Source organism: Tupaia chinensis, unplaced genomic scaffold (assembly GCF_000334495.1).
Source record: "Tupaia chinensis unplaced genomic scaffold, TupChi_1.0 Scaffold000309_1, whole genome shotgun sequence".
In the NCBI taxonomy this organism is placed as follows: Eukaryota; Metazoa; Chordata; class Mammalia; order Scandentia; family Tupaiidae; genus Tupaia; species Tupaia belangeri.
This window is the reverse complement of record NW_006159800.1, coordinates 1,655,257-1,672,223: the sequence shown is the minus strand read 5'-3', so window position 1 is coordinate 1,672,223 and position 16,967 is coordinate 1,655,257. Positions and strand designations below refer to the sequence as shown.

General features: G+C 37.7%; 1 protein-coding gene across 1 annotated transcript in view; it reads left to right on the top strand.

Annotated features, from left to right (window-relative positions):
- Positions 1 to 16,967, top strand: part of CNTNAP5 (contactin associated protein family member 5) — a 561,684-nt gene that overhangs the window by 149,791 nt on the left and 394,926 nt on the right. Inside the window, exon 8 of the mRNA XM_027772830.1 lies at positions 4,663 to 4,769. Within this exon, the coding sequence (XP_027628631.1) occupies positions 4,663 to 4,769 (107 nt within the window). The remainder of the gene's footprint in view (positions 1 to 4,662; positions 4,770 to 16,967) is intronic.

Below are 16,967 nucleotides of genomic sequence, written 5' to 3'. Positions count from 1 at the left end.
CTTTCATGCAGAGCCAAAAGGGCTTGCAATGTGTCTGCACTCTCTGTCTTTGCTGGGGCACATCACTGCGTTAGCTTATGTGGGCTCTGGAGAATGTGAAGAATGCTGTTGTGTTCCTGCTCAAAGCGCTCATTGTGAAGCATCATGCATCAGTGAAAGCCAAATCCATCTAGGTCTAGTTACCTGTGCGACATCATTAAGATTTCAGAAGACAGGTGCTCATAGTGATTAACTCCTGGCTTTTATTTTTTTTTTTAGAGATTTTTTTTCTATAGGGCATGTGCGTTCACCAGAAAGACAGAGAGTGACAGAGAGACAGAAAGCGAGAAGTCACCCCCCCGGGGGGATGGCCACACCACAATCCCTTCTCCTCCATTCTCCTCTCGGGATCTTGGGTACACATGCACACGTGCCCAGCATGAGTTTAAGCCACAGGGTCTGGGACTTGAACTGCGGTCGACTACATGGGAGCCCAGCAACATAGCCATTATGCCAATTAACTCCCAGGATTTTTTTTTAATGGCAAAGAGTGAATATATGCACATGAGATGGGATGGGGATAAAAAGAGAGGGAGTAAAACAGAGAGAAATGTGCCCCAGACAGGGTCTCAGCAGGCTGTAATCTCCTTTCCCAGCTCTCCACCCCCACTTTCTCTTCTGGTGTGTTTTCAGGCTGACCCAAGGTTCCAAACCCACAATCTGCCATATGGTCGCCAGTCTTACAGGGCACTGTGTTAGTGCTGCTGGGCCCCGAATTAAGGCCTTACACCTATGATTGTGTCTGCTCTGTTCACTTCAGTAACTCTATGCTGTTCTCTTTCTGGGTTCATGCCTTAAAGGCTCAATTTATGCCAAGTACAAAGAAGAAGAAACAAAATACCAGTTTAAATGAACTGATCAAAGAATATGGAAATGATGCTCATAAATCTGCCCTTTTTAAATAAGCAAATTTGGCTTATGCATCTTTTATTTTGAGTGTCTACTTTACAGATGAGCTTTTGTAATCACAGTGTGTGTTGACCCAGAATGAACCCTGCTTAAAGGCAGTGCTGGAAGCAGTCATTCATTTTTTCTCTCATTTTAGGCATATTAGAATTTTTCTTACCCAAGGACTCCTTTTCCTTCCCAGAAATACATCATTAGTTTTTTGAGTGACCATAAACAAATGAATTTCTAAACTACATTTTTTTTTGGTAAATTGAGTTTATTAAAAATTGCAATAGAAGCTCTGTGTGAGACTCATTCTAAGGTTTGATCCAAGTGCTGAGATATTTCTTAGAGTTTTTTCCCCCCAAGCCCCCTGCCCCTATATGTTCAACTGGATTTGTATTTAGCAACTTTGAATTTTAAATCTAATTTAATTTGTAGTTCTGTTTTGTTTTGTTTTGCTATAAGGCAGACATGTGTGCTCCCCAGAGAGAGCGAGCACAAAGGTAAGAAATCACTCCCCAAAGGAAATGTCATACCACAATCCCTTCTTGTCCAGTCTCCTCTCAGGATTTTGGGCATGCTTGCACTCACTTCTGGCATGTTTGTTAAATCACATTGACCAGGTCTCTAACGGTGTAGTTGGCTATGTGGGATCCAGCCTTAAAAACCATGCCATCTACTGGCCTAAATGTGTAGATTATTTTTTAAATGTGAGAATTTGTTTTGTTTTGTTAATATGGGATGCTACTTTATAGAAAGTTAAGATTTTATTAATTGAAAGTAACAGAATCCCTACTCAAGCTAGCCTGAGTGAGGAGGGTTCCTGGAAAGGTCTTATATGGTAGACTATAAGAGCCAGCCCTCAGGAACTTCAGGTATACCACCAAATCTCAAGAACAACAGGAAGCAACTGCAAAAATATTGTCAGAACTCTCTTCCTCTCTTCAGCCCTCCCTTCTGCCTCAGGCTGCAGGTCAGTCATTCTCTCTCTCTCTCTCTCTCTCTCTCTTCCCTCTCTCTTGCTACAGACAAATGTGTTTCTTAGACTGAAAACACTGCCACTGAGTACTTCTGAAATGTTCTATTTTATAGTTTCAGCCACCAAAAAGAGGCTACCCTTGGGCCAAAAGTGAAATAACTTTAGGATAAGCACCTACTGACATTGCTTTTTTCAGCTTTCAATTCTTGTTTTTATTTACTTATTCCATGATTAAGGGAGACACACACACACACACACACACACAGAAGGAGAGAGCGAGAGAGCATTCCAACTAGTTTTGTACGGCCATCCACTCCAGCAGTCACTCAGCCCTGGATGATGGGTACATGGATGCCCAGACCACAGGGTGATCCCCAGCCGTAAACTGGGAACCCTCCCAGGTGGGTAAGCCTCACAGAACATTGCCTTTTACCTCTGCCTCAACATCTGGCCCCTTAGTTTCCATTCTTAAAGAAATAAACTTTCTTTTAGGGAAGGGCAGCAATAACATGATTATTTGCTAATCATGGAATATGTGTGTGTGCATGTATGTATGTGTGTGTGTGTGATGTCAGACGGGATATAGAGAGGTCAGAGGGATACTTGTCAGCTTCAGAAGGGAAAATTATGGTGAAAGATAAACAACAGGAGAGCAGTATTCTGAAGCAGGAAAATGTCAGGGTGCAAATGCAAAAAAGGGCACTGACTCAGGCAGGCAGTGAACACAAGGCTCTCCTTCAGGACACGCTCAGAGAAAGGGCTGTTCACTTGGATATTGTAAATGAAGACACTGATGCTGCTTGTGCAGTGAAACTTGCCCCACAGAACAGGACTAGAGAAGGGACAGACTGCACCTTTCCCCAGTGACAAGCTTGCTTCCTTTCCTCTCCCCAGGAGTAGGAGAGTAGGTAGGAATTGAGAGGAAGAGTAGAATTTGAAGCTGGAATAGTACCACTGTGTTTATTTCTGTTCAGATTCTGTAAGACTATTCCATCGCAAAGTTCTGGGACCATTTTTTTTCTTTTTCAATTCTTTAAGCCATAGTTGGATCTCATGAAGTCATCAACAAGCTATAACCAATCATAAACCTTGTCAGCACAATTGTATGTTTGCTGTGCTGAGCAGAAAATTTCTAATAATATGTCTGAATGTATGCAGGAATATTAGTTTCTGGGCTTTGAAACAATCATTGCTGGAGAGTTTCCTACCTATATAGGACAGTTAGAGTAAATCATCTTACTTTCGCTTGCCTCACATTCTCAGTGGCTCCACAATGAACCCATTTATTGTATTACACCACTTTCTAACTTCATTGCCTATGTGCTATTCCTTTTTAAACTAATGGAAATTTCTTTCCTTTCCTCTCTGAGACTTAATGCAAAGATTGTTTTCAATGATTTCAGTAGTTATTATTGCTTTTGCTCTTAATTTCATTCACTACATTATTGAACGCTTTTCAGGTTATCTCTTAGTATATGTGAGAGGTACAGAGAATTACCCAAAGGCACCCTGCAGTAAACGGGATTTGAACTCAGATATATGCGTCTCCAAAGTCCATGATTTCTATCCAGAAAAAATGAACATTGCCTTCACTCGCACTAACCCAAGTCAGACTTAATATTTTTCCTTCCCACCATTTTTAAAACTTTCAAATAGTTTTATTTCATTGTGGCCACATTTGATACCTTGAATTTTCATGCAATTTAGAGCTACTATTTTGAAATATTTTCTGTTTACACAATTTTTTATACCTTTATGATAGCCTATTAAGTTGATGTTCTACAGGTTTTTAAAATAATTTTCTTGGACCAGCAGATGGTGAAATGGTTATGTCACTAGACTCCCATGTAGTTGACAGCAGTTAGAGTCCTGGACCCGGTGGTTTAAGACTCATGTGGGTGTTTATGCGTGCATGCCCAAAATCCCGAGAGGAAAACGGACAAGAAGGGATCGTGGTGTGGCTGTCTCCCCTGGGGAGTGATTTCTTACTTTCTGTTTCTCTGTTTCTGTCTCGCTAGTAACTGCATGCACCCTATAATAGTAAAAATATCTCTAAAATAAAATGATTTGCTAATGTTGGAGGCTTATTTTGACCACTACTAATTAGCATACATAGTTTTCATATTTTGAACCATGTTCTTAAGATACAGCCATCTAAGTGTGATTACTTGTTTAAATTATATAAATGTTTTGGAGAGTGGTGAAAATATTTTTCAGGATAGACATATTATTGGACTATAAGTACTAAAGGTCTTATTTTAATGATGGCATCTGCAGTTTAAAAAGTGATAGAATTGCCTCACCCATAAATGAGTATCATATTTTCAAATTTCATGTTGCTTTTATGTAATTCAAAATAGATTCTTGGACATCTGCCAAATAGAAACATGAGAACAGTGACCTTAATTATCTTCTCTTTTCTCCTAGTCTTCCAAAAATGTGAAAATTATAATCTTTGTACATTTTGTTTCATGGTAAAGAAAAATTCTTATCGACTCACCCCAGTCTTAGAATTCTTAACTTAAATGCCTAAATCAGGTCTGAGACTTTTATTATCTAGTAGAGCAAGGAGACCCTCTTCATATGTTAAAATCAAGTATTATTTTGGTACCATTTAAGACTGACTTAGTATAGGAGTACAACAAAGTCCATTTCCACATTAATTCATGCAGTTGGATGTAAGAAATCCTTTTTTTTTTTTTTTCTTCAATTGATTTAGTTCATTTTGTTTGCTTTGTGTTGTCTCCTGTTAGGTGTTTGCCAAACTACTGTGAACATGGAGGAAGTTGCTCCCAGTCCTGGACAACCTTCTATTGTAACTGCAGTGACACAAGTTACTCTGGTGCCACCTGCCATAACTGTGAGTGGTTCCATGATTTGCCCACAGTGGGATGGGTAAAACTCCAGTAATAGTATTGTGAATGTTGGAGTGCATTCAGTATGGGGTGCACACTTTTTATTCATTCATTCAGCATATATTTTTGAGAGGGTACTATATGTCAAACAGTGTGTTGGACAAGAGTAGAATAACACAAGCCCTGGCTTCATGGAGTTTATGGTCTACTAGCAAGACAGATGGGAAATGAGACAATGATACTATTCATGGTTGGATAATTGTTGCAGCAGAGACAGGAGAAGGTACTGTAGTCACAACAGGGAAGCTATTAAGTCAATCTCTTTGCCTTGATGAGTTAAGTCACACTGACGTAATGAGCAACCGAACATCTCAGTGGTCTCAGTAGCAGGTGCCCATGCTGTGCTTATGTTACGTGCCCATTGCACATTGTTAGGGGGCTTTCTTCCACACCCTCATTCTTGGATGGTGACAGAGGTTCCATCACCTGGAATATTGCCATTGTGGGGCAAAAGAAACAAAAGGAAGGAAGCACAGCAAGCATTTTTAAAAGCTTTTAAAAGCTTCTACCTGGAAGTGGCTAACATTATTTCTACTCACATTCCATTGACCAGTCACATGGGCAGACCCAACATCAACAGGGGATGACATGTGTGCTTACCACAGAGGGGAAGACAACCGAACCTGAATGTTGGCAATAAGTACTGAGGGCTGCTAATCAATTCCGGGTGTGTGAGAGGCTTCAAATAGAAGGCCTGAGTAGGATTTAGCAGTGAGCATCTGGCAAGAAAAAAGAAATCAACAAAAAGAGTTTTCCGAAGCAAAGGAACAAATAAACCCAGCATAAAACAACAGTCTCCTAAGAAAGTCTGAATCTCCAATGGTTGTCCATGGAACTTTTGCAAAAGGGTGCTGAAGTTGAAAGAGTGGTAAAAGAGGAGGCAAAGAGAAAGGTAGACTAGAGTATACCAACAATAAAGAGTGAAGAATAAAAAATGAAGAATTTGAGTCCTGATTTCCATATTCTTATAGTCTTGTTGGAATCACGGAACAACAATGACAAAATATGCCAAAGTAGAGAAATGTTGCTATCAAGAGCATTGCATGTCAAATGATGTGATGCGAACTGTAAATGTAATTGGGAAAGACATAGCTGAAGGTGCTGGCCATCATCCTAAGAGATATAATGAAAAACATGAAATTTGAAGCTCACTTAGACCATAGAGGGGTAGAAGACTCATCTAAACAGACATAAGTGCTTTGCCAAAGCCTAGAACTATTCTGAGGACCACAGTGAGACGGTTACCAGAGGATATATCTCACCTTTTTGTTTCTTAATTCCCTGATCTTTCTGGGCTCACATTCAAGGATGCAGAAAGGGAATTGTACAAATGGACTGGAAACATACTTAAAGAGGATAAGTACTCATGATAATGTCATCTTTGAAGTCCTCTTAGCTCTCCCATGGCCTCTTCTATGCCTTGGAATTCAATATTCACCATGAAGTCCAAGAGGAGTCTAATCAAATCAGAGAAGAAATAGTCCAACGTTTTCATGGAAGGATGTTATTGTCACTGCATTAGTTGCAGGGGGAAACCAAAACTATTCTCTGGCTTTTAATATAGCATTTTATTTAAATTTTTAACCTAAAATTCTGAACAGTAAAGAGGAAATTAGAATGAGAGAGATTGGATTTAAATTTTTTACCTAGCACTTGCATATGAATAAGTGAAATGTTTTATTAACTAGGAACTATTTTTACATAAATTTTATAAAGGAAAACAAATGAATGATTGTAGACCTATCTAAGACTAAAATAACATGCTTTTAATTTAAGATTTTTAACAAACGTCAATCCATATATTTTTAGTGTGTTCCTGTTTCTAAATAGCAAAAAAACAACATATACTCATAGGACATGCTAGGAGATGCATATGGTACAGGACATGCTTAGGATTGCCCAGATTATGATACAGTATTCTTGTAAGAAGCTTGAGGCAACTAGAATAGCCATCAATTTAATAGTGACACAAGAGAACCCTCAAGAAGACTGATGTCAGAGTAACCTAGATTTCAGCCAAATCACATTACTGCATTCCTATGACTTTTAAAGTTTGTTCTGTTCACTTTCTCCAAAAGTAATTTAGCAATTTTTTTTTTTTGAGGAGTTCATCTCTACAAATTCTGTTCTCCTTTAATTTACTCCATCCATCTGGCTAAAAATAGAAGATTTCTAGCTTGAAAAAAAAAGTTTGAAGTTGAAAATCAATGGAGGTATGGTACTGATTTTTAAAGGAACACTGTCAAGACTGATGAGCAGGAAACTCAAGCTTTAAAAATATTATTCTTTTTTAAACACCTTGGCATTCCCCTTTCTGTGAAATTGCTCAGTGCTTACACTATAGGCTGTAACTTTGTAAAACTCTATCTTCTTTTCTGGGCACCCAGCCAGAACAAATCAGAGGCTCTGTATCTGTGACGTTTGGCAAGCACAACTTGAATATCTGTGCAATTCAAGGATCTGTCTTCCCTCTAACTAATCTCTCCCTCCCCCAGTTGGTTAAGGACCAATGTTTTGAGTCACTTTGCAAACTGAGTGAATTAGTCAGTTATTTTATGCCCTCAACAAGTATGTGTACCACATAAGGGCATATCAGAAGTGAGAGTTGTTGAAATAGCACCTAGAATAACCCCAGGTAAAAGCAAAATCTAACAAGCCTACAGTCCTCCTCTTGTGAAAATGGGAGATTTTGGGTGTGTTAGGAGTATGTTTTATTGAAGCAATAGTGCATAATAGTACATAGTAAGAAAAATAAGTTCAAGTTTTTGGAATTGATAAGCCATTAATATTTAAAATAATATATTTTTTAAAGTTTCTTTCTTTCTTTCATGAGCAAGACATTTAAACACCTTGGCATTCCCCTTTCTGTGAAATTGCTCAGTGCTTACACTATAGGCTGTAACTTTGTAAAACTCTATCTTCTTTTCTGGGCACCCAGCCAGAACAAATCAGAGGCTCTGTATCTGTGACGTTTGGCAAGCACAACTTGAATATCTGTGCAATTCAAGGATCTGTCTTCCCTCTAACTAATCTCTCCCTCCCCCAGTTGGTTAAGGACCAATGTTTTGAGTCACTTTGCAAACTGAGTGAATTAGTCAGTTATTTTATGCCCTCAACAAGTATGTGTACCACATAAGGGCATATCAGAAGTGAGAGTTGTTGAAATAGCACCTAGAATAACCCCAGGTAAAAGCAAAATCTAACAAGCCTACAGTCCTCCTCTTGTGAAAATGGGAGATTTTGGGTGTGTTAGGAGTATGTTTTATTGAAGCAATAGTGCATAATAGTACATAGTAAGAAAAATAAGTTCAAGTTTTTGGAATTGATAAGCCATTAATATTTAAAATAATATATTTTTTAAAGTTTCTTTCTTTCTTTCATGAGCAAGACAAGAGAGAGAGAAGAGAGAGAGAGAAAGAAAGCAATCTCAACAGGGTATTGATGCTATGACCTACCCCAGCCTTAGCCAGACTTAAATCATGAGTGCTTATGGGCCCAACATTCTTGGGGAACTTCCTATGTGGGTCACCCTCAAAGAGTTTTGGTTGTACTACTATGTCTCTGTCTTACCCCTGAAGCTGATCATTTCTTGAGTATTTCTCTTAGTTTTTTGAAGCTCTTGAAGATTAGTTTTGCTTTTTCATTACTGTTGTTTTCTAGTAAATACAAGCCAATAGAGCTGACATAGGACAAATAGAATTAACTCTTTTCTGTTCATCCTTTATAGATTTAAAAAAAAAAAGACTAAATGAGGTGAGTAGTACAGTGAACTTGCTAAAGAACAGAAAGTCTTTTTACACATCAAGTTCCTTTTGAAGGTCAAGATACTTTCATTCCATCTCAATTTTCTTTCCTCCTTACCTGATGACAGGCACATAAAGAACCTGGGTCCCTTTTCAAGCAACTTTGTTCAAAAAGGCCTCTTTAAAAAAAGGGAAGTTGGGGACCAGCAGGTGGTGTGGTGGTTTAGGCAATGGACTCTCAAATGGCTGACCATTGTTCAAGTCCTGGACCTAATGGCTTAAAAATCATGCAGGATGCATGTGGACCAGAAAGGTCACATAATTTCCTCAAAGTCACATAGCTAGTTAATTGTGGTATTAGGAATTTAACCAATGGGATCTGACTGCAGTTGCCAGATTCATAAGAGACATCTTATTTCTTCTCTTAAATAAGTTAGATGCTTTCAAACTTCTTTATATGAAATTAGTAATGAGACATTCAAGACTTCCTTCATATTGCTTCAGACACAGTAGAATATTGTATATTGTAATTGAAAATGAAATTCTAGAAGACTAAGAGATGAGAAAGTTTTTGTGCTGCAGAATAATCATGAAAGCATTATGGAAGGAAGTAGAATGAGTTTGGATTTGAAAGACAGCTACAGTTGGAATAGCTACAAGGAAAAGAAAAGCTTATTGAAAATAGGGATACTGACAAGAACTAAGACAAGATGGTAGGATTGTATGTGCTATATATAGTGTAGGGACAGTGTAGATGTGTGTGTCTGACTCAAGAAAGGAAAAGTGAATAACTCTATTTTCCCCCTGTGGCACAAATGAAATTCCTATAGAGCACTTTTCCTGAGAAAATCTGAACTCACTTCCCATTATAGCCAAAGATTTCCATGTGTTATTGCATATCTACAAATAGCTTTAAGAACTACTGATTGGAATGACTTATTGTTTTTTATTCAACTACTTTAATATTTTTGTTTGTTCATTTTGTGTAAAAGGGAAAGATCCTTTCTTATATCCAAGTATCATTGTAACCTATACTATCGTGAGCATCTTTGTGATGAAATAATTTTAACTCCGCAAGTTCTATTGTTTTCTTGACCTAAATTTAGAAATGATAGTATTATGTCAAAGATCATGAGGAGTTTTCAGGCTCTTGATTCATATTTCCAACTTGTTTATCTGAAGCCTTATTGTAGTTTATACTCTGAGCATTATGTTCTGAGATCTCATTTTACCTTCTCTGCCAGAATTGTTTACTATAATTTATAAACTATTTGACATATCTTCCTATGGAAATATTTCATATTGAAATGGAGATTACCATTGAGCATGGACTCTCAGGGTGAGCTACAAATCAAAAAAAGTTTATTTTTAAGGAAAGAATTTATTCTTTTTAGATAAGATGTACCATAGAAATAAGATTGTTTCCACAGAATTTTCTTTTACCACTCAACAGAAAACCTTTCAAAAGCACATCTGGTGTTGATAACTTTGCATTTAATGATTACTCTCACATTGAACACTCAAAAAGTGATTCAAGCACAAACTTATCAGCCTTTGTATGCCTTTTATTGAGTAAGACTGTCCTTGATCTTCTCAATATCTATGTCTGATGACATTCACATGGGCCCTCTTTAGGGTCTCCTCACTGTTTCTCAGTATTTGCTAATCCCTTTTCACAGTGTAGTTTCTCTGAAATCCTAACAATGGCTTTTAGTTCATTTTTCAGCTTTGCAAGAAGATGTCAACTTTCTTCCTCTCCCAAGCCTGATATAGTGCTTTTCCCATTGGGCAGTCAATAGCCAGATATTGATTGGAAGCATATCAAGTTGTCTGACTTTCAGACTTTACAGCAGTCATCACAGGGTGACACTTTTTCTAGTTTTACTATAGGTAAATGGTCCTTTGATTGCATAGCGTTTGGGTGGTAGGATTGAAAGGTTGATGAGGATAGGGGATTCAGGTAACATAAGGGTTTATTTGAAAACATTGCTCATAACTCAGCTCAAGTCACTGTATAACCTAATATTATTTTATGAGTTTTATATCAATATCTAAAGAAAACCCACCTCTATTCTTAACTCTGACTGCCATTAGAAGATTATTCTCAGCTGCAACCAGAAGAGGAAGAAGAAGACTAGTATGAATTATTAAATCTGTACCCTGCTTTATTCTATAACATTAATTAGTCTTTTGTGTCATTTTTATTATTTAGATTGACTCTCTTACTGAGATAATAGTTCTTTCAGGGAAAGAATCATTCCTTATTTATTTATAGTAACCACACCCAAGCCTTTAGTGACATATAGGACATATTATATAAATGGTGAGACAGATAATTAGGCAGAAAGACATAATTCAGTGTGTCACAAATGAGAACTCCATAAGAACAAATAGTGTCTGAATCTTGTCTGGGTCTTTAACCCTTTCTCTATTGCCTGTTGCATAGCAGATTACTTTGATGCAATCTGTGAGTAGAGATCTGAAGGATGAGAAAGAAGAAGAGTGAGAATAAATGACCTTCTAAGAAGAGTGACCAACATACGTAAAAGCAATGACAGAGGGCCATGGACAGTGAGACGTCTGGCATATTTAGAATCTAAGATGTAATGAGGAAAGGTGGAGATGCAAGAAAGGCAGGTAGAGTAGAAGGCAGGTGGTAAGTTTAGAAGGAGCTTGTTTCTATACAGACAATAAGGAGCCAGCCACAGTTTGTTGATTTCATTTTAATGTTGGGAACTGACTTTTGAATATTTGTTTCATTCTTGTTTACTTTGTTTATCAGTTTCCTTTTGGTAGTGTAACTGTGATGATGTTGTAGACCACGTTCTGAAGCAGGAACATGTGGGTGCTAGGCAGACATACTGGATGCTATTTGCAATTGTGCAGGCAACAAATAATAAGAATCAAAATCAGAGAGGATGAAGAGCCCTGATGTGATAGGCATATCTAAAATTGGATCAAGCAGATTTGAAAACAAACTAAACACAATAAAGAGAAGGATGATTTTTAGCTTTTCAGTTTGAAAGACTTCATGGACGAAGAATCTAATGACTAAGACCTGGTTTGGTGTGAGTCTAGGATCTAATCTAGATCCTACAACTCATTAGAAATGTAAGCTATGTTATCTATATGTGCCTTTGTTGTTGTTGTTGTTATGTTTATTTATGTATCACTTTTTTCATGAGATAGGGAGAGAGAGACAGAGATAGTGAGGACATCCAACATGGTCCTCATGCCATCATCCACTTCAAGTCTTAGCTAACTTGGATCACAGACACACACACACACACACACACACACACACACTCACACACACCTGGTGTGTTCAAGGCAGGAAGGTCCCAGAATATTAACTCAGAACTTCTATGTTAGTCTAGTTGCATGACTTCTGTGTTACTGCTATACCACCAGATGCCCTTCTATGTGTTTCAACTTTGTCATTTTTGATACAAGGCTAATAATAATGGCTATAACTTAATGGAAATTTTATAATAATTACTAAAATAGTCTCTATAAAGTATTTAGCATAGTGCCTGGCAAATGAAGTCTTTGTTTGATGTTAGCTACTATTGAAATAGATGGACATGTAGGAAGAAGAGTTAGCAGATGTCGTAGGCTTGGTTTGGGCACTATGTTTGCCTGCAAAGGTGCCCACATTGCAGAAGCAGCGGAAAACGCTGGAATGAGGTCCAGGGAAGTATAAAAATCAGTGTGTACCTGCTGACGCCTGTTGAATAGATGAAGTCAGTCATGCGAAAACCAAAGGTGGAACCTGGAGAGTAAAACATTTCTTTTAAAAGTTTATTCATGTTTTCCTTCCCTGAGAAAACAGCAAAAGGCAGAGAGAGGGAGATAGATTCCTCTAATAGGATCTTCATGCCACAATCCACTTCCCATCTCCATCAGCCCAGATCATATCCTCACACACATACCCAGTGTGTTCAGGAAGGTTTCAGGACTTAAGCCCAGAACTTTTCCTGTGGTATTTAATTGGGCTACCACTGTGTCACTGCCTGGCCCCTGGAATATAAAACATTTTAAGGGACTCAAGAAGATTTTTTTTTCCAACAGCTTTTTTTGTTTTCAATGTCTTAATGTGGAACTTAACTCTAACCAGAAAAGGAAGTTGGCAGAAACAGTCTAACACTTAATATTTTCATAATATATCATAATATTTGGGGAATAATTGAAATAAAAATTCTCATTGAATGGAAAGAGAGAGAGAGAGAGAGATCTGAGACATAACTAAGAAGGAATGGAAGAGTGAAAACTAAGAATAAGTGGAATCTCCAAGACAGAAGAGGAGTATTTCAGGAACTGACTGTTCACAGAGATGTCTAAATAGCATTACTCTTTTCTCATAGCATTAAATAATTAGTAATTGCTGAGTGACTAGATAAATATCTCAAAAAGAAGTTGGAAAAAAAATATCATAAGAGAAAGAAAAGGAAGGAAAGAAGCCATTTCCTATAGCAGCTTGTGACTATGGCAGTTTTGGATTGCATTGGAATTTGCTAGTTCTTAAAGAATTTGTTGACTGATAACTATCCTGGGTGTTGTCAGGATCCAGTAATTCCAAAACATTCCCTGCAAGTGAGAGGGCTCCACTTTCCTTCAGGAGAAAAAACTAACATCCTTGAATCCATTAATAAGCAGGTAATTTAGGGCTGCACTGTGGCACAGTGGTAACGCGTGGCACTCTGAAGGCTGACCATGTGAAAAGATTCCTGGTTCAGATAAAGATACCTTCCTGTGTACACTAGGCACATGCTTGCCCATGATTCCGGGCTGGTTGGGACTAGGGATGGACTGCAGCATCAAGACCCTGTGGGGGTGCTGTCCCTCTCTGTCTGTCACAGAAGAGATAAATAAATACAACTTTAAAAGATAAATAAAAATCAGAGAATTCAAGGCAGTGTGTACTCTATGAAGAGAGAGAGAGGGCTGCTGACCTGCATGCAAAAGACTTCTTAGAGGTGTGACTGGGTCACTACACAGGATTTGACTTAGGTAGGCAAAGAAGCCTCAGGAGGGTAGTTTTCAAAGGTGAGTATCAAAAGAAGTACTTGAATAAGGGTGTGAGCATGGAGGATGTGTAGGGTTTAATCAATGCACTATCCTAAGGGCAGGGGAGGATGTTTGTTGAGCTCTTTTTAAGTGTCATGTGCTATACTTGGTGGTTCACCTATATTGTGTCTCTTTCTGAGGCTGCCTCACTTTCTTGGCTCTGGCCCTGTTAGATTAGGGACATTCTTCAAACATCTGCCTCTTCACATATGCAAATCTCTTGTCCAGATAGACTTCCTCCACTGTCTTTGCTTGAGTAACCTTCCTTAACTCCTGTAAGAAGTTTGCCAAGAACTTTCTTAGATTCACTCCTTTTTTCTCCTTCTGCATCCTTTTATATAGTATTTATTCCACCATTTTAAAGCAGTCTGTTTTACTTTTATTTTCCTTGAAAACTAGCAGTTTTCTGTTTATTCTTTCTACAAACAAGGAAGGGTCTCTAAATATGATAGAAGGCAATTAAATGCAGATAACTTAATTGATGATGGTTGACTTTCTTTGGAGAATCATTGGACTTATTTTGAATATTGAACAAAAACAATGAGTATCTATTTTTAATGTATTAAATTAAACAGAAGACTAATAGCCAGAGAAACACAAAGCTCTAGTATGTCCTATGAATAAGTAATATCTGGAATATACATATCTATTTTTTTATAATTACTTATTTAATTTTACTTATTATTATTTTGATTTGCTATAGGGTATGGGTGCTTACCAGAGAGATAGAGAGAGAGAGAGAGAGAGATGGAAAGTGAGAAAGCAAGCCACCAGGTCTGGGACAAAACCATAGTCAGCCATGGGGAGTTCAGAATTTTAACACCGCACCACCTGCTAGCCCCAACGTATCTACTAAACTCCATCTATGAAGGCATATTTCCTTCATAGATTTCCTTCCAGACATGTCGAAGTTATTGATAGCTCTCCAGTTATTAACTGATTACTTCTTTTAGCGATGGTTACTTGATCTTTTAATAATAACTCCTTCACATAGTGATTTTGTAGATTAAAAGTGAGGAATAGAAAACATATCACACAATACTTGAGTTTTAGTATTCCTATGTTAAGTGTTATCTATTATATATTTAAATTATTTGGGAGGATGGTTGGCGGTACAGCAGTATCTCAATGGTCTATGAGGCTGACCTACTTGGGAAGGTTCCAGGTTCATGTCCAGAGATATCCCCAGTGTGTTGGGCATACATGTGTCCATGCCCCAGGGCTGACTGAATATGGGGGTGAATCATAGTGTGGGAACATTATTGGGTGCCTATCTCTCTGTCTCAGTAATTCATGGAGTAATGAAATAATCAAACTTTCATAAATTTACTAGCTTTGTGAATATTTAGGAATACTTCTCATATAAGAGATATACAATGATTTATCCTCCTAAAATATTGAATTGTATGGCTGTAAAGATACTTTTTTTCCTACACTGCTGGTGGGAATGGAAATTGATACAATCACTGTGGAAAACAATATGGAGGTTTCTCAAAAATCTACAAATAAAACTTCTATGTAACCCAATAATCCCACATTTTGGTGTTTACATTAAGGATAGGAAGTCAATCAGAAAGACATTTGCAGATTCATGTTTATTATAACATTATTCACAATTGGAATCAACCTCTGTACCTAAAAACTGATAGCTGAATTGAAAAAAATGTGGTGTATATACACTATGGAATATTACTCAGCCATAAAGAATAAGACACTGGCATTTGATACAAAGATTTAATGCTGAGTAAATAAACCAGACTATGAAAGACAAACATTTATGTCCCTGTTCAATATATACCAAAAATCTGCACTCTGTGAAGAAATAGAAAGATCCAAAGACATAATGGTAGAGAAGAGAAGTATAGATACTAGAACCTGTAGAGAGGGAGATGAATAGCAGAGGGTCAATGGGAGGGACTCAGGAAAGGAATATTTAATAGACATAAGAATCTGAAGTTCTGCAATGAAAATGAAATGGTAATGTCCTTCATTTAATTGTCATGTGCTGCATATATACTCAGAAAAAACATATTGTGTGCTATAGAGATGTGTAACAATTAAATGTGAATAAGAAATCATAAAACAAACACATAAACAGACAAAAGAAATACTCTTTTCCTTTGTAGAGTACTAGTCAGAGATTAGGTTTTGTCATAAGTGTTGCCATCAATGAAAAAACTGAACCCAATGTCATTGATGAAACCAACAACCTGAGAGCTCAAGGACATTCAGTTACAAAACCAAAAACAAAAACCAATATTTTGGGACTCCTTTTAAGATCTGTCAGCTCTATCATGCTCTCAGCAAGATTGTTTCATCACTGACATTGTGTTCAGTGGAGTCTCAAGAGGTCTGAGGCAGATCCTCTCCATTCTACATATCTTAAGCAAGTCATTTATTTTTGAAGCCCATGGTGGCTTACTTATACAAGGCAGATCTTACATGAATTATCCATGGTCACTAAGAAAGATTATTCTGACTTGCTCTAGTCTAGAGGCACAACTCAGAATGGGTGCTCTGACCACCATGGTATTCTGTAATTACAATGAACAGTTCCTATTTCTGTTTTGCTTTCATGATAGAGCATGTTGTGCACACATACAAGATAGAGTGAACACCTCCACAGGGACTAGTCACACTGTGATCTGATTCCTTTCTTCGGTCCTCTCCATCCTTTTAGATTCTGGACACTCTCATGGGCTCCTGGCATATTTCAGGTGGTCCAAGTGGACTATATAAACTATTGGATCCAGCTTCTCCTGAGTAGCACATCACCCCACTGCACCGTAAAGCCAGCCCTTGTGCCTATTTCTTATTCTAACCATTTTCTGATAGTCTAGCTCAGAATAACATAGGCATAAACCATAAAGCTTACTTCTTGTCTGTGGTTTAGAAAACACTGAGTGGTCATTCATGTTGTACTTCAAATGACTATTTTTTTAACTTTAACAATCAGCAGTCAGTTCTCGTTCACATTGACTATAGATTTTTGAAAATTCTAACAGGTACATAGGTCACCAGAGTGTAGAGTTTGTTGGGTGAATCTTCATCTTAATTATGTTTTCTGGACAACTGCACATGGATACAATATGGGATGTTTCTTATTCCTTGGGCCCAGGCAGGTTTGTTGAGCCTGGTATCAATGTGCACATCTAAAATTCCTATCACCATCATAGCAAATTTCTGGATTTCTTCGAGTGCTCAATGGGCACATTTCTTGAAGCCCATGGCAAGAATGCGCTTGTGTCTGTTGATGGTGTATTCCAGGGTCACCACCTTGTTGATGGCAGAATGGTCTTTCTTCTTCTTGCCACCCTTCTTTGCAGGAGCCAT